Raw genomic sequence first — 22,676 nt, 5'->3', positions numbered from 1 at the left:
GGAGACCCCTGGGTAACATAGCACAAAGCATTTAAGCTTTGAATGCGGTGTTTTTCATTTTAAATTTAAAACATTTTTTTGTGGCTCCCATTATTTTCTTTAATTTGTGAAACTTGCCAAAATGGCTCTTTGAGTGGTAAAGGTTGCCGACCCCTGACATAGTGAAACCCATGATCTAAGTTACATTTAAACCAGTGTGGGTATAAATACATTTAATAATGTCAAATACAAATAAGGCAACAAGAGAAGTATCCCACTCTTCTCTTTTGTAAAGTAAATTTGTACAGCCGATATGGGCATCTACATCAACTATATGATTTGCCTGAGAAGCTGGACAGGACAAAAAACCAGTGTGGGTGGCACTGGGAGCAGGTGGATAAAGTACATTGCCCAAGGACACAACGGCAGTGACTAGGATCGAACCTGGAACCGTCGAGTTGCTGGCACGGCCACTCTACCAACCGAGCCACTCCGGCCTTAGAATGTATTACAATCTATCAAAATCTCAATAATTCAATGAATAATATTTTTATTTAGGAACTTTCTGTTGTAACGTGTTTCTGTCTACACTTTTGTTAAAATGTAATAATCACTTATTCTCTTTTGTTAAAATGTAATAAGCACTTGTTTTGTTGTTTGATACTTTAGTTTTGGCTGATAAATAAATAAATGATACCAAGTATCGGTCATACCGATGCAGATACTGATAATTACATTTTTCTTCACAATCATAATCAGACAAAAACACAGGATGGTGGTGTTAGAAAATCAATTGAATATTTAAATATGGCTCTGAATTAAAGCATTTGGTTTATGCCCTTAAAGTCTTCCTTATTTCCTGAGTTTGTAAACAATAACAAACTCAACAAAATATACACTACCGTTCAAAAGTTTGGGGTCACCCAAACAATTTTGTGGAATAGCCTTCATTTCTAAGAACAAGAATAGACTGTCGAGTTTCAGATGAAAGTTCTCTTTTTCTGGCCATTTTGAGCGTTTAATTGACCCCACAAATGTGATGCTCCAGAAACTCAATCTGCTCAAAGGAAGGTCCGTTTTGTAGCTTCTGTAACGAGCTAAACTGTTTTCAGATGTGTGAACATGATTGCACAAGGGTTTTCTAATAATCAATTAGCCTTCTGAGCCAATGAGCAAACACATTGTACCATTAGAACACTGGAGTGATAGTTGCTGGAAATGGGCCTCTATACACCTATGTAGATATTGCACCAAAAACCAGACATTTGCAGCTAGAATAGTCATTTACCACATTAGCAATGTATAGAGTGTATTTCTTTAAAGTTAAGACTAGTTTAAAGTTATCTTCATTGAAAAGTACAGTGCTTTTCCTTCAAAAATAAGGACATTTCAATGTGACCCCAAACTTTTGAACGGTACTGTGTATATAATATAAAAACCTTATACTTGGTATTGTTACTGTCAATTTTTGTATCGATCGGTCCACATTTGTTTAAATTTAAGAGCTTTAGCAGGGTTTCTGTGGGTCATTAAAAAGCATTAAAAGTCATTGAATTGCCTTTGCCTAAATTAAGGCCTTAAATGGTATTAAAAAGCATTAAATACGATGTCCAGAGGCATTAAATATTCATGCAATCGTAGGCCGGGACGGATATAAATGAAAATAAATCCAATAACTTAATACTTACCATCATCAATACATTGCTATGTCAGTATGTTTCCTTTTTGGTCTCTGGATTTTAAACTGGACTAAGAGGTCTCACTCTGTGCATCGCTCTCAGCACCTGAGCGTGTTTATTCCACAGTAGACTTAAATGAACAAAGTGAGCCTCTTGTCAGTTATTCACAATCTTTGTTTCGACTGCTTGCAATTTTCCTCTACACATTTTCCTATTGTTAGCGACACTCACTTTAATGTTGGAGATGGAACTAGTCATTTTGATACAACGCTGAAGTACAGGCCCCCATATAGCTGCCCGGGATATGCCTGTTATATGATTCTTTAATTTTGGGCCTTTTAGAATCAGCATGTCTTCGTCCATTCGCGTCAAGGAGGTGAAATTTGTTCTGAAAACCTTTGACAAGTTGACTTCATGTCCATTACCTACTCAGTGGCCTAGTGGTTAGAGTGTCCGCCCTGAGATCGGTAGGTTGTGAGTTCAAACCCCGGCCGAGTCATACCAAAGACTATAAAAATGGGACCCATTACCTCCCTGCTTGGCACTCAGCATCAAGGGTTGGCATTGGGTGTTAAATCACCAAAAATGATTCCCGACCGTGGCCACCGCTGCTGCCCACTGCTCCCCTCCCCTCCCAGGGGGTGAACAAGGGGGTGGGTCAAATGCAGAGGACAAAATTCACCACACCTAATGTGTGTGTGTGACAATCATTGGTACTTTAACTTTAGGACTTTTCAAAGTATATAATACCATCTGCCTTAAACAGAATATTTTACTTTGAAAGTAAACTGGATCATTTATTTTGTGTTTATGCATGACTTCCTGTCCCACACGAGCAGATTTTAGCTCAATTGAACCACCTTGTTGTGTAGAAGCCAGGTGGTGGAAACTGACACATTGACTTGAAAACAAATAACCGAACGAGTGGAAATTCCCAGTTACACTTACAAACGTTGCTTGGCGAGATAAATAAAGAAACCATACTTCAAGTTCAAGGCACAAAACAAAAGGAAATACACTTTCAACCCACAGCACTCGCAGTGAGCGAACTCGACCACAAGATAGCGTCATAGCAGAGACAACCATACGAAATACAGATTTACACTGTAAACGACCTAATCTTTTCTTCAAGTTTATACATCAGTAACTGACAATAAAATCACAGGGGGCGCTGGAGCCTATCCCAGCTGCACTCAGGCAGAAGGGAATTAATGGCAATAAAGATTTTAGACCATATTGCCCATCCTTTGTAAAAAGTGGTCTTCTTTAACTGTGAATAATGTTGTAAAGAGCAGTGTGTTTGTTTTCAGGACAATTCATATAACTTGTTATTTTAAGTACATGTAAACGCACTGAATGCCTCATGTGACTGAGCAAATCTGGACATTTCTCAAGCATGTTTGTCATTTTGTGTCCTGCAGACGTCTGTGAAGAACAACTTCTGCCTGAAAAACAGGAGTGTAGCTTCAGGATGGTGAAGGAGGATCCATCAAAGAGGAAGACGAGGCGCCAGAGATCCTCTGGCGTCTCCTTTTCCTCTTTGACACAGACCCTTCCCTGTAAAAAGGAAGAGGAAGAAGAGGAACACAGCATCAGTCAGGAGGGAGAGCATAATGAAGGACTGGTGGAGTTCCCAGTGACTGGTGTCCCTGTGAAGAGTGAAGATGATGAGGTCAAAGGTGAAAGTGAGGAGAAGAGAGAGGCGGAGCCTCCAAGCAGCAGCTCAACACAACACATGACAACAGAAGCTGATGTAGACCACTGTGGAGGATCACAAGCAGACAAGCTCTTAGCTCCACTATCAGATAGTGAGGACACAACGTCACACTCTCCTGACACTGATGATGAAGACTCTAAAGATGATAAGACATGTCACACTGACAACACTCACTTGAAATGTTCTCACTGTGACAAAACCTTTAAAAAACATTGTTATCTGAAAAGACACATGAGAATACACACGAGAGAGAACCCTTTTTCTTGTTCAATCTGTGGCTTATCTTTTACAAGGAAGGAAAATATGAAAGAGCACACAAGAACACACACACGAGAAAAACCTTTTTTTTGTTCAATCTGTGGCTTATCTTTTACAAGGAAGCAAACCATGAAAGATCACACAAGAACACACAAAGTGGAAAAACCTTTTTCATGTTCTGTGTGTGATTCAAGGTATAAACGAAGTCAAGATTTGAAACGACACCTGAAAAGACACACTGGGGGAAACCGTTTTAAGTGTTCTGTGTGTAATTCAAGTTTTGTCCAAGGTGAAAATTTGAAAAGACACATGAGAACACACACAGGAGAAAAACCTTTTTCTTGTTCAATCTGTGGCTTATCTTTTACAAGGAAGGATAGTTTGAACGATCACACAAGAACACACACTGGAGAAATAACTTTTTCCTGTTCAGTGTGTGATTCAAGTTTTGCACGAAGTCGAAATTTGAAAAGACACATGAGAACACACAATGGAAAAAAAGTGTTGAGTTGCAGTGTGTGTGATGAAAGATTCTCTCATGAGTACCAACTTAACAAACACAAGTGTGCTGGTGAGAACAGCAGCAGTAAAATAGAAAAGCGCCCCGCAGACCTCCACCAGGCCAAATCTCCCAGTAGTAAAGAATCCTTCAAAAGAAGGCTGAATCCAAATGATGATCGGGATCAACACCAAAATCTAATCACTTGTTCCTTATCCCATTTCTGACATGTCCTGAAAGTTTCATTAACATCTGACTATACTTTTTTTGTTATGATTCCAACTAAATGACAATTAATCAAGCCCCAAATCACTTTTAGTTACTTTTCAATTACTTCAATCACAAATATGTAAATATGTTTCTTAGTTACACATCCTGGAAAACAACATCCACACAACAGTTTATATTTATTATTCATTCTTACTAATGTATTTAGTTGTGTACTAACACATCAATCTGTATTTCTGCTAATATTTAAGTGATGATGATGTTATGGTTCAGTGTGCCCCTTCACAGGCTTGCTGTCTCCAAAACAAGTCTCCACCATGGTGGTGCCAGCGGTCCTACTACTTGTACTTGTACACTATACAATATAATTATGCACACCTTTTGTAAGATAGGCATTTTTGTTTGTACTAGCAATTTGAAACCAGCGCTGTATCCTTTGTATGTGACCTTGTAGAATAAAATGTCTGTTTTTTATGACTAATGATCTGATTCTTTGAGATGTTTTAACAAAAATAAAAGTATATTATTTCAATTGGTGCCGTGACCCAGATTGGCTGACACTGAGGACTCGAAATGTGTTATTTTGCAGGAAGATCTAGGCCCCTATTGTACTCAGTTTGTGCAATTAATCAAAGTTTATTGATAAAAGACTTTAACCACAGGTGCCTCGAAGGGCTGCATGAACCACAAGGACATCACTGGTCTGATGTCATGTCTCACAACGGTCGTTAATGACTTTGAGATGGTCCTCCTTGTGAGTCATGAAGCACATTGTCATCAGCGAAAGAGCCTTGAAGATGACTTTTTCTTGTGTGTTTGTCTTTGCAGTGAAACGTCTCAGATCAAACACGGATCTGTCTTGGCGGTATCTGATGTAGACGCCAATGTCAAGGTCCTTGATAGCATGGAGGATGACTTGTGTGAAGAAGAGGTTGAAGGTTGACACCATTACTGTTCCAAAAGCTGCCAGTATAGTCGCCGTTTGAGAGGGCCTGACCAATCATGTGATCGTGAGAGAGCCTTATCATCATTGTGAACTTTTCTGGGCCGCCCAATTTTGCCAACATAGACCAGAGTGCTTCACGATTCACTGTGTCAAAAGCCATGGTTAGCTCCACAAATACCTACAGGTGTATCAGTTGCTCAATACACTTTTCTGGGAGTTGGGGTTTCACAAATAACAGGTTAACGGTGATTCTGCACGGAAACCACATTGTGCTTCTGGGAGGCGATTCTCAGAAATGACATCCGTTAGGCTGTTTTAGCAGGACACGAGCTCGGCTCTTTCCAGCAACAGAGTGAAGCGATTTACCTCTGTAGTTACCACAGTCCAACTTTCTGTCCTTTTTTTAAACATAATATGACAAGGTCAGGCTACGTATCTCCTTTGTCCCAAATGGTTAACAGGATATTGTGAAATGCCTTGAAGGCTGTGGGTCTTAAGGCTTTGTACAGGTATGCCATTCTGAACTGGTGCTTTACCACAGCGTGTCTGGTCCATGGCAGTTCTCACTTCCCCCCAGTAGGAGGGAAGTACAAGCACACCTGAGTTGGCTTTTGTGGTATCTGTTGTAATGCCTCTTGGTCAACAGGATGTGGTCTGTTGAGGAACTGACTAAAGAGTTATTCCCAACGCCCACTGATACAAGATTTGCTCTTTAATTTGGTGGATGCATCAACAGAGAGAGGGTGTGCAGCAGGGGCGTCACTAGCTTTTAAGGACAGGGGGGGCTTAGCCCCCAGGAGATGCACAGGATGCGAGCGAACGTAGCGCACGAGCACAAAACTTCACAAACGGCTAACAAAGACTTAGAAATTATTCATTGTTATTATTATTTCAGTCGGCTTATTTTCAATCTGTGTTCAGTACAACAACAAACATGGGTTTGCACAGTGACATTTTGTTTACAGCATCAACAAGAAACTATTACTTGCATGTGCCTGGTGGCCATGGAGTGTATGACAGTCAAAGTACATCTAAGTCTCATTTAACACAGCCGAATGAAAGGAAAGTTACTGTTGATGTTGGATCTCAAATAATCCAGCAAAGGATGCCTGGACTCCCAATGGCTACTAATGTGAACAGTAATGCTTCAGCTTCTCAATTTACAACAAATTCACATGTTCAGATGCCAGTCATTAATGACAATAACAATTTGCTATCCATAATGGTAAGGCAAAATGAAATTTCTGCTCTACTGGCGTGACAACAGAACATCTCTCATTTGCCAAGGAGAGAGACCCAGGTGTTTGATGGAAATCCTCTTCAATATCATGCCTTTATGAAATCTTTTGAGCACAATGTTGAAGAAAGGACAGGTGACGCTGGAGACTGCTTGCACTTCCTGGCACAATACACAAGAGGACAACCACATGAGCTTGTTCAAAGCTGTCAGCGAATGCCTCCAGACAGAGCATATCAAAGGGCTAAGGCTTTATTGGAAGAGCATTTTGGGAATGAACAAAAGATTGCTTCTGCTTATTTGGACAAAGCACTATCATGGCCTTTGGTTAAAGCAGAGGATGCAAAATCTCTTCAAGCATATGGTCTCTTCTTAAGAGGATGTTGTAATGCGATGGATGACATACAGTACGTGTCTGAGCTTAACATGCCTGCGAACATGCTGATGGTGATCAAGAAGTTACCGTATAAGCTGAGAGACCAATGGAGGACGGTAGCTTGTGATATTCAAGAGACCCGTTCTCGAAGAGCTACTTTCCCTGACATTGTCAGTTTTATTGAACGTCAAGTTAAAATTGCAGCAGACCCTATATTTGGAAATATACAGGATACTCCAAAGACAATGCAAATCAAAAATGGCAGCAGAGATGGCTATCAGCGTCACACACGAAACCAAGGAAGTTTTGCTACTACAGTAACATCAGTTAATGGAAAGGCCCATGTGAAAAAGGTCGGAGCCCCACTGGACAAAAGGACCTGCTTGTACTGCAAGGGTGAACATGCGTTGGAGGTGTGCTCTCTATTGGTAGAGAGGGCACATAATGACAAGATCACTTTTTTAAAACAACATGGAGTTTGCTTTGGCTGTCTGTGCATAGGGCACATAAGTAAGGACTGCAGGAAGCGACTGTCATGTAAAACATGTGGAGTTAAACACCCTAGCATGCTTCATATTCATCCAAAGAACAAGGAGCAAGAGAAGGATCTAGCAGTTGCAGCAGGTACAAACACAGCGGTGGGCAGCTCTGTGGTAGTGGTCTCACTGGGGCCGGTGACCATGGCTGTAAGCTCTCTATCGTGCCAGTAAAGATCAAGTCCAAAAAGGGTCATCAAGTCGTGGAAACGTCTGCCTTTCTGGACCAAGGCAGCTCTGGCTCCTTTTGTACATCAAGTCTGATGAGCAAGTTGAATGTTTCAGTAAGAGGAACTAAAATTCTCTTACGCACTTTGGGCCAAGAAAAGATTGTAGGATGTTGCATTGTGTCAGATCTGGAGGTAGCCGGTCTGGAAAGTGATCTCTACTGTGACTTGCCAGATATGTTTACACAGAAGAAAATGCCTGTGTGCAGGAGCAACATACCACGGGAGCAGGATCTGGTCAGATGGCCATATTTGCGTGGAGTACACCTACCTGAAATTGATGCAGACATTGAACTGTTGATCGGCTTAAATGCACCAAGAGCTCTTGAACCAACAAAGGTGATTCCAAGCAAAGAAGGAGGGCCGTACGCTGTTCAGACCATGTTGGGATGGACTGTCAATGGGCCAATGTGTGGTGAAGCAGACTTGGAACAACCCAACATTACTGCTAACCGCATCTCTGTGGTGAAACTGGATGAACTGTGGAAGCAGCAGTTTCAACTAGACTTCCCTGAACGCAGCCACGAAGAGCAACTGGGTCCATCAAGAGAAGATGGCCAGTTCATGGAAATGGTGAAAAGCTCTGTTGAGCTGGTGGATGGTCACTACACCATTGGTTTGCCTTTAAAAAAGGGAAATGTGTGCATGCCTGATAACCGCAAGTTAGCAGAGCAACGCGCCTTGAATTTGAAAAGAAGGTTCCAAAAGGATGCCTTATTTCATGCGGACTACACCATGTTCATACACATCATTATCTGCGGTTATGCTGAAAGAGTGCCTGTGGAAGATATGGCATGTAACCATGGAAAAACTGGAATATTCCACATCATGGTGTATACCATCCGCATAAGAAGAAAATCAGAGTGGTGTTTGATTATGCTGTGTCATTCAAAGGTACATCACTGAACACACAGCTGCTGCAGGGATCTGATCTTACAAGTTCATTGATTGGAGTCATAGCCAGAATCTGGAAAGTCATTAACTCCACTTTGAGAGTACAAACTCTGGATGAATACAGCCTCCACACTGTGCTGTGCGAAATCGAAGCTATTCTCAATAGCAGACCAATAACAAAGGCATCCACAGATCCTAATGACCTAGAGGCTCTAACTCCCAACCATCTTCTCATCCTCAAGGGTCAGCCATCTTTTCCACCTGGTGTTTTCCAAAAGGATGACTTGTATGCTGTGCGTAGATGGAAACAAATCCAGTACATGTCCAACCTGTTCTGGAAAAGATGGACAAAGGAATACCTACCGCAGCTTCAGGAGCACCAAAAATGGAATAAAATCAAGCGCAATTTTGTTCCAGGAGACATTGTGCTTGTTGTGGATAACTCTGCACCTCGCAACTCTTGGATTATGGGGAGAGTTGTCAAGGTTGTTGAAGATAAAAGAGGACTTGTTCGACAAGCCCCGATCAAGACCAGGACAAGCTTTCTGGATAGACCTGTCACTAAGATGTGTCTGCTTCAGAAAACCGAGGACATCTGATGGGATTAATTGTTGACAGGACTTGACTTTGAATATGACTTGTGACACAGACCACACTCTGTCTAGGCTCTGAAAGTTCTGGAACCTCTGGCCTAGTGACACTTTCATATATGTGAAGAACCTGCTCGTTCAAGGACATTGAAAATGAACTGTTGTTATAACTACTTTGATTTGATGTATGTTACATTTAATATTTCCGTGCTGCTACTATTGTCCAGTAATTATTATATTATAATAATTAGGGGCCGGAATGTAGAGGCAGGGATTTGTTTCTCACTTGTCACCTGGGATAGTGTGTGTGGCAATGTGTGTGGGCGGAGTGTGTGTGGGGCTGATTGCTGAATATATAACACCTGCACCTCTCTGTGAATTGTTTGGCTTGTATGGAGAGAGTGTGAACCTGGGTGCTGTTACTTCTGTTGACCGCAAAGGGATCGCAAAGGGGTCGCAAAGGGACCGCAAAGGGATCGCAAAGAGAACGCAAAAGGACAGCAAAAGGACCACAAACCATCTGAATGTAATGTATTGTATTTTTACTCAAAGGGAAAATAAATCACCCTCAAAACAGCAGTAATGACTTCATGTTGCATCCTTGGACCCAGCGTGTCAGACAGAACCCTGCTTTCCACTCTCAGTGACTAATTACTTTCTGATAGTCACACTACAAATAGCTTCACACAACCATTAAGCATGAGTGGAAGAAAGGTTTTTGTGTTATCATTCATATTCTCCGGAGAATGGCCAAGAAATCATAAATTCTCCCAGGGTATGTAAACTTATGAGCACAATTGTATATATATATATATAGAGAGAGAATGTGGACTGGATTTTGAGTGATGTGGGCATTTTCTATATGAACAAGTCCAAGGACCGCAAGCAAGGTCGCAGATAAAATGCGGACTGGATTTTGAGTGATGTGGGCATTTTCTATATGAACAAGTGGAATGGATTGGATACCGACACACTAAAGGGGCTCTCTACCTTAAGCTATGAAGTGAGGGGAAACTGAGTGAATAATGACAGGTTATATGATTATTTATTTAAACTCATATTCGGGCCACTTTATAATGAATATGTCGGCATGTATTTAAAAAAATAAAATAAAATAAAACTAACAACGGCAATGGTGTGCAGTGCCCCCTTTGGCTGGACCGAAGATGGCTTTGAGATGGCTGAAGAGTATTTTGGAGTTCATAGAGTCTGCCTCGCGCTGGATTTCCTCAGCTTTTGACTCACACCAAATGTCTTGCATAGAGCAAAACTCTCTTCAGATTTTGGCTTGACAGTCTTTGAACCTGTCATGTCCGGATCCACAGGTCGCATCAAGTCGCGCCTGTAAAGCCATGTCGTACTCATCAAACCAGTCTTTGTGAATTCTCTGCTTCTTGCCAAACACAGCTTGTGCAGTCGCTGTTACTACGTCCCTGAACTGGGTCCATTTGTATGGTGTATTTCCTGTAAGGGGTTATTTTGAATCCAAATCTTGGTCCAAGCTGGCGGGAGAGTGAAGTTTGGCTGTATTAAACCATGCTTTAGTGACCTTAGCCTATACTTTCATCTGGTTCTCATTGGGCTAAATCTGGAACCTTGGTTATTAGTTTTCCTGCCATCTTATGTGTCTAAACAATAAAGTTCCATGAATCCTTCAACTCCCCCACCCGGATACTCCAATTTTAGATAATTTTCTTACTTTCAAGGTTATCCACAACCTTGCCCCGTCATATCTTCATATCTTTGGAACTTTAAAAGTATTGAAAACATGACGTCTTAGAAGGACATACTTTTTAGTACTTTTGGGGAGTTGCTGCTAGATGTGCAACATGTGCAAGTAAGACCTATGCTGACCCACAGCATGTAGCAAATCAAGTAGATACATTTAATACAGTTATTTATGTCAGGAGCTGGAATGCAGCTTAGCTACGAGACCCCAAAGATGCAGAGACGGGAGGCAGACGCTGAGTAAAATGATAATATTTAATACAAACAAAAGGTGCACTTACATGAAGGGAAGAAAAAACAGAAAACTCCACCACAAAAGGAGTGGGGGAAAACAAAAGAAGGCGAGTGCAGAAGTAAATGGGCAAGAGACGGAACTCATTTTGTACCAGGAACAACACACGCACACGAAGCAATGATCCGACGCTGTCTGGTTGACAATCTGGACTGAAATAGGAGACTGATTGGCAACCGGGTACAAGTGTGTCCCGTTTGCATACTGTATCAGGCAGCTGGTGTGGAAGCCTGTGAACAGTGCACAAAGAAGTGAAAAATACCAAATAAGGGCACAGGACAGGAACTCTTATACCACATACAGAGAAAAAGCAAACAAAAGTCCAAAACAGCTACAAAGATCTAACAATTTCCTCACTTTCGGACAAAGATATCGACCGATATTCTCTCTGGTTGGTGGAACCAATCAGATGTTAGGACCCGCCCACTGACTTTGATGGCTGAGTTTGAAAGATAAAATACATTTATGTATTTAATTCAATTTTAATGAATTATAACATTTAAGTAATAATTCAAAGATGTATTTATTTGTTTAATTTTGTCCCATTTGACCCTCCATATTTTTGGAACACCAAGACTTCCACAATATGGACTCATTTAGCCTTTTCAAATCAAGAACACACTTATTCCAGGATGCTTATTCACCTTAATTTGAGCTATTTGTAGTTTTTTATCTAAACTGACATTTTCTGTTTTATATTGTTCAATGTTGTAATGTTTGTATCGTCTCTAGAAAAGCACCTTATAAATAACATTGATTATTAATATTCGTATTATTCTTAAACAGAGGATTTGGTCCTTTTAGATCATCTCCAACCTTTTTTTTCTTCCTAAGAACTACTCATTTTTTGTCATGTTTATTTTCATAGCTTCTTTCAAGCCAAACAAAGGAAATAAGCTTCTTTTGTCGGAGCACATTTGTATCACTACTAGAGGTATTTTGCAGAGGTGGGACCAAGTCATTGCTTTGCAAGTCACAAGTAAGTCTCAAGTCTTTGCCCTCAAGTCTCGAGTCAAGTCCCGAGTCAAGACAGGCAAGTCCCGAGTCAAGTCCAAAGTCAAGACTGGAAAATCTCAAGTCAAGTCACAAGTCCTGCATTTTGAGTTTCGAGTCCTTTCAAGTCCTTTTGACCACAGACTAATATTTTTACACAGATTGTGTATGCTTTTAAACCGCTGTATTTATTTATTAAAACAAGTGCATTTGAAATAGCAGGAAAGAAAATAGTACTGACATTGCAATTCATAATAGCACTATTAACCAGTCATTTTAATAGTTTAAACAATTTTAAACATTTAACTCATTCCTTTACAGAATAAACACATTTGCAAAAACAAGTGCAACTGTACTTATTTGTACAAAAGTGTTAACATTGTATTTCCATGGCATATTGCATTGTAACTAGTTCCACAGCAGTTTCTATTCTGTTCTTACCTTATCTCATTGATCTCATCTCATACTGTATGTGTGTTGATGTGTGTGTACACATGAAAAACATAACAAATACATGAACATAACAATGAACAGAGTTGTACTTTTTAGATGTCAGGGCCCTATGCAATATGTACACATATTCTTAATATAGTATATATTTTAACTGACCTTTATTTGACTAGGTTTGTCTTTTTGTAGGTGGCTAAAATACGCGGTGCTGCTGACCGCCGTCTAACGTTATGTTACTGTGTGTGATATTTTGACTAACGTAACGTTATGTGTAGGTACCTCATGCAACCCTGCTTAAAAAATCACTTGACAAAAAGTATGAATAAGGTAGCAAACTGCAGTGGACGCAACATATTGCCGTGTTTGAAATGACGTTATAACCATAAACATCTTATAAGTAGACGCAATATTGGTTGCTGTGACGCGAGCAATTTGCATCTTGAAGTGGTGATGAGGAGCCGGCGAGCAGCCTAAACTGACAGTTGACAGGTAGAAAACAAAGATGCCGGGCTGGTGTTCAGCGTTTTCCTGCTCAAATGAGCGGACTGTTGAAAATAGGAATCGGGCGATTACTTTTCACAAGTAAGATTTAACATTAATGTACTATTGGTTGTATTTTATGAAAATAACATTACCACAGAGTTGAGAAGGAGCAAAGATCTTCAATATTTGTATGTGAAAATCACAAATAAATCTTCTGGGGGAGGATGACGCCCCTACAGGGGTTTGGTTTACAAACTTTCTGCCCCACCTAAAACAAAATTCACCAGCCGCCATTGATTATAATGCATTCTCATTTTAGGCAAAATATAAGACAATACTTTCTTAACAGTATAATTGTAACCAGGAATAAGTCTTCAAGTAACAATATTCAAATACTAACATTGTTGGGTAAAACAGAATTTGGTTTTATTCTGAATCCAGTGAAACAGATTGGTGGTTTTAGCTGATATAAAGACTTTCAGGTGTTTATATATGTTTAAGTATTTGGCAGACGCTTTTATCCAAAGCGACATACATAAAAAATACATATATAACAATCACTGTAAACATGATCATTTAAGGGAAGAATGTAATACAAAATATCAATACAAAGTGTCACGACAGAATAAACTCTCTGCTGCTGCAGCAACAGAGATACGGTCTATAAGATATATAGATATCTAATGTATTCATACATTGTTTATGTAGCATGTATATATAACGTAATCATATTGTTTCTTCAATTTAAAAATAGCTGACCGTTTTTTCCCCCCTTCTCTGGGATTATATTCCCAGTTTTAATCTCGGACGTCTGGTCACTTATAGCGTATAAGAATATTCTATTACTGTTAAGCAAACTATGAATAATAAAACATGTGTCCGTTATCATAGCTACATGTATGACAAAAAAGCGCGTGAAAATGAGTGGCATTCAGTGAGGTAAAATGAATTAAATGCGTTGACAGTTCATTGCTCCTGCCAAATGAATTGCACTGAGTGTAGCGGATCACCACTCCAAGATGGCGGCCCCGCGTCTCGTCTGCGCCAGTAGGCAGTAGCGCTCGATGCTGTGTACCCTTATAAGATGTCTATGGTTATGACGTTAGCAGTGAGTTTCCAGCCTCACTGATTTAACTACAGAGCAAATAAAAGTCATGTTACTTAGCCAATAAACGTTAGCTTACATTCAAAACTTACCCTTCTTTGTGCAACTTCAAATGTCGAACGAAGTTGGAAGTTGTTGCGTCTCCGTCTGTTATATTCGAAGTGCCTGATTTGCATACGGCAATTCGTTGACCAAGTCGTAGTTTTTATACCCGAACGAAACCAACTTTGGTATAAATCTTTCTCACTGGCGCGTTGTTTGACAACTCTTGTTCATTGGTTGTCCTGCAATTTGATTGGATCAATGCTGTGTGATGAAAACAATGTAGATCTAATTTGATTGGCTGTTGTACTGAGAGCACACACGCTGACACGCAGCACACACGCTGATAGACAGACACGTACAAAATGAAAGCTACGGAGTGCTCCCAAATAACTTTTTAAGCTTTAGGTTTCGGGGAAAGTAGCAATTCATGTCAAGTCAAAAGGCTCAAGTCCAAGTGAAGTCACAAGTCATTGATGTTAAAGTCTAAGTCGAGTTGCAAGTCTCTTTACATTTTGTCAAGTCGAGTCTAAAGTCATCAAATTCATGACTCGAGTCTGACTCGAGTCCAAGTCATGTGACTCGAGTCCACACCTCTGGTAATTTGACAAAAATAAAGTATTTAGCGTTTTATTTGTATGAGCAGCAACATTTCAACTTTGACATTACAATACTGTACTGCCATCTACTGGTGACGTTTGGCTACTGCACGATAAATTGACGTGTAGGCGAGAGGCAGGAGCTTAGATTCACATTCACTTTGCCTTTTACCTCATTTTTCATTATCATCAGAATAAAACACAGGGCCAAAATGTATCGTTTAATTGGTGAATAGTATAAGAATATATACATCCTTTTAGTTAGTGAAACAATTACAACAGAATAATAAAATCAATCATTTTATTACAAACAACAGTTTCAACAAAGTCAAAAATGCAAAATAAATCTGGAAAATCAAAAAGTGATCACGCTCCTGATTGACTACAAAGCTTTGAGTCTTCTGCGCATGACACATCTCGCGAGAGCAGAACAATCTTAGGCGAGAGTAGAACCGTCTTGTAACGTCAAGCTTGCCAACTGTCGTGAAAGCACATTGACGCAGAAAGAAGCGAAAAAGACGCTAATTAGTCAGTTATTATTTGTTCTTAAGTTTGTAAAAATTGTATGTCGTATAAAATCCATCTTTGAGTCTTTATTTCAGGAAAAAAATCGTCTCAGTGCGCGAGAAGCTTCTAGTGCTAGCTAGTTTAGCTTGCTAGTTAGCTTAGCTTGTTAGCTGCTAACAAAGAGACGCGGACGTTATCAACACATCGCTAAGTAGAGATCAAATGTGAGTGTCAAGTGTTGTGATTGTGTGAAAATGTGCGAAAGAACGATAGCAAAGTATGAGGAGGAACTTTGTCCAACAAAAGAGGAGAAGGAGCGACAACATCAACTACTGGACGCTGTTTTCAAGAAACATCAAGTTGTGTTACACAGAACAGGTTTGTTTACTTCTTACTCTCACATATTTACTAACTTTATATTTCATTATTAACACTTTCCTTCAATAGGAAGATGCTTTGTCTTGTGGGGATGATGCAATGCTTTGATTTAGATTCTTCATGAAAACGAGACAGTTTGAGGTTGATGTTCCTCTCAGTTTGTAACAATGTGTGATTGATTGATTGATTGAAGGACTTATGAGAAGTTTGCATAGGAAAGGGTGCAGTTTCATCACGGTACACATTCACTGCTACAAGAAAGCCTGAGCTGGTTTCAGTTGAAATATTTGTTCGCTCACACAGACAGAACATAAAGTATGCAGAAAGCAGCATTTAAAAGACAACAGTACTGCAAGAAAATCAAAATAAAATTCAAGCAAAAGGCTTTCTCTATTTTCAGTTACAAGTAGCCGCAACCTGTAATGTCTTTTAAAAGAGTTATAATGGTGAATATATTTGGAAATATCTAGACAGGTACATGGGTATTTTAGTGGTATGGTGTATCTTGTACACCAAACCAACTGCAAGAAGATGTACTCTGTCACCTACCAAGAGCCTCCCTACGTTAAGGAAATGGTTTGCGGAAAAGTGAGCCCGAGATGGACGGTTGAGTAGAAGCCCAATCATTTTGTTTTGTGCTGTCTGGAGTTTGTTTTTCGGGGCTTTTAAGGCGTCACAGTACCAAACATGAACTCTGTAGTCAAAGTGGGGTTAAATGAGGGCTTGTGTTAGAGTCTTAAGTTTATTCCTGCCCACCAGTGGGGTGATCCTATTATGTAAGAACTAGGGTTGTACGGTATACCGGTATCAGTATAGTACTGCGATACTAATTAATCATATTCGGTACTATACGGCAACTAAAAAGTATTACTTCTCTGATTGCGTCAATACTTTTTGGCATCACAACATCTTCTTTTGTTTAAAAAAAAAATTATATTATGTTTATAAACTGAGGAAATATGTCCCTGGACACATGAGTACTTTGAATGTGACCAATCTATGATCCTGTAACTACTTGCTATCAGATTCATTTTTTTTTTCTTTATTTATTTATGTATTTCAGGCAATGACATAAAGAAGTACAAGTTGACAAAACGGCAGCACGGTGGTAGAGGGGTTAGTGCGTCTGCCTCACAATATGAAGGTCCTGAGTAGTCCTGGGTTCAATCCCAGGCCCTGGATCTTTCTGTGTGGAGTTTGCATGTTCTCCCCGTGACTGCGTGGGTTCCCTCCGGGTACTGCGGCTTCATCCTACCTCCAAAGACATGCACCTGGGGATAGGTTGATTGGCAACACTAAATTGGCCCTAGTGTGTGAATGTTGTCTGTCTATCTGTGTTGGCCCTGCAATGAGGTGGCAACTTGTCCAGGGTGTACCCTGCCTTCCGCCCGATTGTAGCTGAGATAGGCTCCAGCGCCCCCCGCGACCCCGAAGGGAATAAGCGGTAGAAAATGGATGGAAGTTGACAAAACATAATAGTATAAATGAATATAGTGCATGCTGGTCCAGTTTTGCCTGTAACAATAATTTGTATCAACAATGTAGGAATAATGAATATACCAACAATATAGACAACATAGCAATAATGGCAAGGAAACATTGAGCACATGTTAACACTTTGAGACAGAGTATAGCAGCAGGTCAAAGTAAAGACCCTCATCTCTATATTTGAACCAGACCTCATGTTTGTATAATAGTTTAAATTGATTAATAGTTTGGCATTGCTTGTGTTGTACATACTTGTCAATACAGCTACATATTGCTGGTCCAAACAAAACGCTGCTCTCCACCCAAAACATGTTTGTTTAGTTTTGACTCGGTTTGGGATTGATAGCAAGATTTGCAGTATCGCCTCAAGGCACTTCAGTGCTAACAGTGGAGCAAAAGTCCAAAGAGTTAGATCCCAATACTTCCGCACAATCCGTGACGTCACGCGCAAACGTCATCATACCGAGACGTTTTCAGCCGGATATTTCCCGGGAAATTTAAAATTGCACTTTATAAGTTAACCCGGCCGTATTGGCATGTGTTGCAATGTTAAAATTTCATCATTGATATATAAACTATCAGACTGTGTGGTCGGTAGTAGTGGCTTTCAGTAGGCCTTTAAATAAAGGAGGAGTGAACATCCCAGTAAACAAAGTAAAGACTTTATAAACAAGTTGTAACAACGTTCACGACACATCACCTGCTGCAAAACATCAAATAGTTTTCTCCTTCGCTGTATACTTTTAGTATGGAGACAAGTGTCTCCAATATTGTCCACACCTGTCTCCATCCAAACACAGCAGTGTCTCTTAAACGCATGGCGGGAAGTGAGGGAAAATGAGGTTAAACCAAGCGCTTGGCTCCATTTACTCCGAGGGTAAATCTCCGCAGCAAAGTCGGTGTCGTTGGTCCGCCATGATTATCAAGCCAAACGACGCTAGTGCGCATGCACCTGACTGTGTTGCCGAAAATGCATTAATAAATGACGGTTTTTCGGTTATTACAAAATTAAACGGTATTACTAACCGTCGGGAATTATCGCAAATTATCATTATACCGTTTACTGTTACATCCCTCGTCCATTAACAAGTAAAAAGTCATGGGTGGTCACGGCATGTACTTGCCGCAAATGTTGGTCAATTGTTGGGGCATTACAGCAAATGACAAGGGCGGTCAGTTTTTTTCCCCAATTGTTTTTAGTTCCATTTTTTACCTTTTACACTTATTTTACTACCATTTAAGTGTGTGCTTTTTGTGTCAAATACAAATGTATAAAATGTTTTTTAATTAAATGCAGAATCGCTCACATTTTTTTGTGCAACACATCTTTGGACAATTTTGACCAGCACTTTGGTTCAAAGCATAATAATTGTGTAAATGCATCAACAAGTACATTATGCTTGTGTAAGGTGCTTTTTTGAAACCTTTATTTTGTTAGCGCAGTCAGACCTATTATTGTGAAGGGGGAAGTGTGTTGCTGTTCTCAGCTCGATGTGTGGAGGCGACAGTTACGACTGCTGTCCTGTTTGTACATTAATCCTACATGGATGATGTCGTTCACAACAACACAAGCAGATGAGATGTGTTGTGGGTATATGGATTTTCCTTGCTAGCTTTAGCTTCGTAGTTTAGTCACTATTTTGAATGACCGCCACAAGGACGGGACGGTTGCGTGTTTAGAGGATGAATGAGTGGTCCAGAACACATTATTTTCCCTAACAAATGTTGCTTCTCCTCACAATGACAACATTTCTCTTACATTTATGTCAATTTTCCTGTTATATTGTGCAATGAACAGCAGATTTTGTTATATTAGCCAATTCTGTGACTCCGTAAGTCAATGTTGAAATAATATGCCTTATTTTTTTGTTGAGTTCAGTGATTATTGATTGGATTATTACTTTGGGAAGGTGAGAGAAGAAGAGTTGTGGTCTTGTGAGAATTGTCTCGTTTGTCCATCCTAGGCCACCGTAGGTCACGTGGGGTGCATCACCAGACTTGCTAATGTTAGCTGCTCATGCGTGTTGGATTGGAGACGGCTGAGGGGAGTGGTGGAGTCGTGTATGAAACAAGCTCAGTTTCCTCATGAACGTGACGTGATGATGTCTCATAAGGACTACACGCCTACAGTCACAAAAGAATGGCAACGTTTGGGCCCAAAGACCCGCTTTATTTTTGCCGTATTGAGGCAGCGCTTTTTTACGCTTTCGGACCAAACGAACAAAATAAGACTTTTTGTATGCAGTTTGAGAGCCGCAGCCGGAGAAAATAAACACACAGTGTATCCATGACTGCAAAGTTCATTGACCGTTTGTTTGATTGATTGACTAATGTTTTAATACCTCTGGACATTGAATTTAAATATTTCTGTCAATCACACAAACATGCTCGTGGGGGAGTTTTCTGTGTCTACGTACCATCGACACATCCGTACATTTTTCCAAGTTGCACAATCCCCACATTTTTCAACCTATTCAAACCAATCCAACATCAACACATTCCACTCATCCTGGTCATTCAAACTAACACTTTCCCAAGTTCCAAACCAAATTCCGGTTTTCCTGGAAATTCAAACTCTTCAACATTTAAACTATTTCAACATTCAAACTATTCTTACATTCATACTACATTCTGTCAGCATTTCAGTTCAAATTCAGCATTAGAGCATTCACATGAAATTCCTTGAACAATTGCCTCATCTACTTATTATAATTATTATTATTATTAAATGTAGTTTACCATATTGCTGAAAATTTTAATTTCCCCTCGGGGATTAAAAAAAGTATTTCTGATTGTGATTGTGATTCTGATTGAATGTGTGGACTGCATGAACGATGCCTTCTCAGTTCTCACTCTAACGCAATTTGAGTGTCTTGGAAACGCACTAAATTAATATAATCCATTATTACTATTAATTATAAGGTAAACAAGTTATCTTTTGAAGGAGTAGTCAGTAATCTGATTACTTCTTCCCAGTTTAACTGTGGCGACACTATCTAAATGAAAGCAAAACAAATGCCATCTTTTTTGGCCAACATGTTGACTGTGCTCATGCTTTTTTTAGAGTAGACATGTCTCTAGAGATGAATGTGAAAATCACTGTAATTATTGTCCACCAGCAGAGGGAGCTCATCACCAGTACTACTGCGTGGAGGCTGGCATGTGGTACATTATTTCCTGTGTGTGTATGACTTATTCAGAGGGAGAACAGCACACTTTCACGTATGGCGTCTACCATTAAGGATTGCAGGAATTACTTTTAGGATGTTTTTATATGAATAAGGTGGATTGGACGGTGGCCTGGGAAGGCATTCCCCTGAAGGTCTTCTTCATGTGTCAGCTGGAAGTACCCTGACTGCTGTGAGGGGAAACTGATGAGATTGTGGGATCATATGTTGATGCAGGACAATGTCTCATGTGACTGAGCAAAGCTGGACTTTTCTAAAGAATGTTTGTTTTTTCCTGTCCCACAGACCTCGATGAAGAACATGTTCCTCATGAGCAGGAGGAAAAACCACAGTCCCCCCACATACACGAGGAAGAAGAGGTACCACATTCCCAACACATTAAAGAGGAAGACGAGACGCCACAGACCCATAGTGTTAAACTGACCCTTCACATTAAAGGGCAAGCCGAGGACCCACTGATCTTACACAGCAAAAATGAAGCGGAGGACCCACTGACCCCTCACTTTAAGGAGCAAGAGAACCAGCTGACCCCTCACATTAAAAAGGAAGCGGTGGACCCACTGACCCTCTACTTTAAAGAGGAAGAGGAGGACCAAGAGCCGCCGCACATTAAAGAGGAAGCGGAGGAACACTGCATCAGTCAGCCTAAATGGTTGGAGGAGTTCCCAGTGACTGGTGTCCCTGTGAAGAGTGAAGATGATGAGGTCAAAGGTGAAAGTGAGGAGAAGAGAGAGGCGGAGCCTCCAAGCAGCAGCTCAACACAACACATGACAACAGAAGCTGATGGAGACCACTGTGGAGGATCACAAGCAGACAAGCTCTTAGCTCCACTATCAGATAGTGAGGACACAACATCACACTCTCCTGACACTGATGATGAAGACTCTAAAGATGATAAGACATGTCACACTGACAACACTCACTTGAAATGTTCTCACTGTGACAAAACCTTTAAGAACCATTGCCATCTAAAAACACACACGAGAAGACACACCGGAGAAAAAACTTTTATCTGCTCAATATGTGGTAAAGGTTTTGTAGAAAGTCGCTATTTGAAAGTACACCTGAGAATACACACTGGTGAAAAACCTTTTATCTGTTCAATCTGTGGTAAACGTTTTGTTCTAAGTCACAATTTGAAAGTGCACATGAGAAGACACACTGGTGAAAAACATTTTTCCTGTTCAACCTGTGGTAAAGGTTTTACACAAAGTCAAGATTTGAAAGTACACATGAGAACACACACTAGTGAAAAACCTTTTTCCTGTTCAACCTGTGGTAAAGGTTTTACACAAAGTCAACATTTGAAAAGACACATGAGAACACACACTGGAGAAAAACCTTTTTCCTGTTCAACCTGTGGTAAAGGTTTTACACAAAGTCATGATTTGAAAGTACACATGAGAACACACAATGGTGAAAAACCTTTTTCTTGTTCAATTTGTGGTAAATGTTTTACAGAAAGTCAGAGTTTGACAAGACACAAGAGAACACACACTGGTGAAAAATCACATTCCTGTTCAATCTGCAACAGAAGCTTTTGTGACAGATCAAACCTTGTAGCACACATGAGAACACACACAAGAGAGAAAGTGTTGAGTTGCAGTGTGTGTGGTGAAAGATTCTCTTATAAGTACCAGTGTAAGAAACACAAGTGTGCTGGTGAGAACAGCAGCAGCAAATGAAACTGCAGGATTTGAAATAAACTGCCAAGACTTTAATTTTGACTTTCTAACAACATCAGCACATATAACATGTGTGGCATTGTTGTTTGTGTAACAATCTTTTTAATATGCTCCTACAATTATAGATTGGATAGTTTGAAATATGGAAGTATTACATATTTGTATTTCTAATTGTTAATAATCCCATAGATTAGCCCCTATTTATGATATACGTATTTACTGGTTCACATCTGAAACATCTTCTGGACCACTTCATGAAGCTTTATACATCATTTGAACAGTTGTCTTTTATTAACTTTTAAAATGTGTGACTTAATGAATCATTTGTTGGGTCTTTATAATCCATTTGAGTAATTATCTTTATTACTCTCTTTTGTAATATGATGATTGTGTTGTGATTGTTTTAAATGTATGTCCCCAGAACTTTATGCAATATAAAAGTGAGAGAAAATGACTGAATTGTTTATGGAAGGATTATTTTTTTTAATTTTACAAACTTACATTCGTGAATATATGTACATGCTGCCGCTAGGCGACATCATACGCAATTACGGTGTTAGCTTTCACTGTTA

At 39.9% G+C, this 22,676-nt stretch overlaps 2 protein-coding genes across 6 annotated transcripts in view; both read left to right on the top strand.

Moving 5' to 3' along the window:
* The window catches only part of LOC133664736 (zinc finger protein OZF-like), a 519,603-nt gene extending 514,762 nt beyond the window's left edge, over positions 1 to 4,841 (top strand). For all 4 annotated transcript variants that reach the window (XM_062069619.1, XM_062069616.1, XM_062069614.1 and 1 more), the window contains one exon: positions 3,080 to 4,841. In XM_062069619.1, the coding sequence (XP_061925603.1) occupies positions 3,080 to 4,359 (1,280 nt within the window). In that variant the 3' untranslated portion in view covers positions 4,360 to 4,841. The remainder of the gene's footprint in view (positions 1 to 3,079) is intronic.
* A 10,446-nt stretch (positions 4,842 to 15,287) lies between these two features.
* Positions 15,288 to 22,676, top strand: part of LOC133664730 (zinc finger protein 391-like) — a 31,589-nt gene continuing 24,200 nt past the window's right edge. Inside the window, exons 1-2 of one of the 2 annotated variants that reach the window (XM_062069589.1) lie at positions 15,288 to 15,743; positions 20,705 to 22,545. In XM_062069589.1, the coding sequence (XP_061925573.1) occupies positions 15,620 to 15,743; positions 20,705 to 22,104 (1,524 nt within the window). In that variant the 5' untranslated portion in view covers positions 15,288 to 15,619 and the 3' untranslated portion in view covers positions 22,105 to 22,545. Of the gene's footprint in view, positions 15,744 to 20,704; positions 22,546 to 22,676 lie in introns of those variants that run through there. The other variant, XM_062069588.1, reaches the window with a different exon arrangement.

This window comes from Entelurus aequoreus, linkage group LG14 (genome assembly GCF_033978785.1).
Source record: "Entelurus aequoreus isolate RoL-2023_Sb linkage group LG14, RoL_Eaeq_v1.1, whole genome shotgun sequence".
In the NCBI taxonomy this organism is placed as follows: Eukaryota; Metazoa; Chordata; class Actinopteri; order Syngnathiformes; family Syngnathidae; genus Entelurus; species Entelurus aequoreus.
This window is presented reverse-complemented; position numbering and strand designations above follow the sequence as displayed.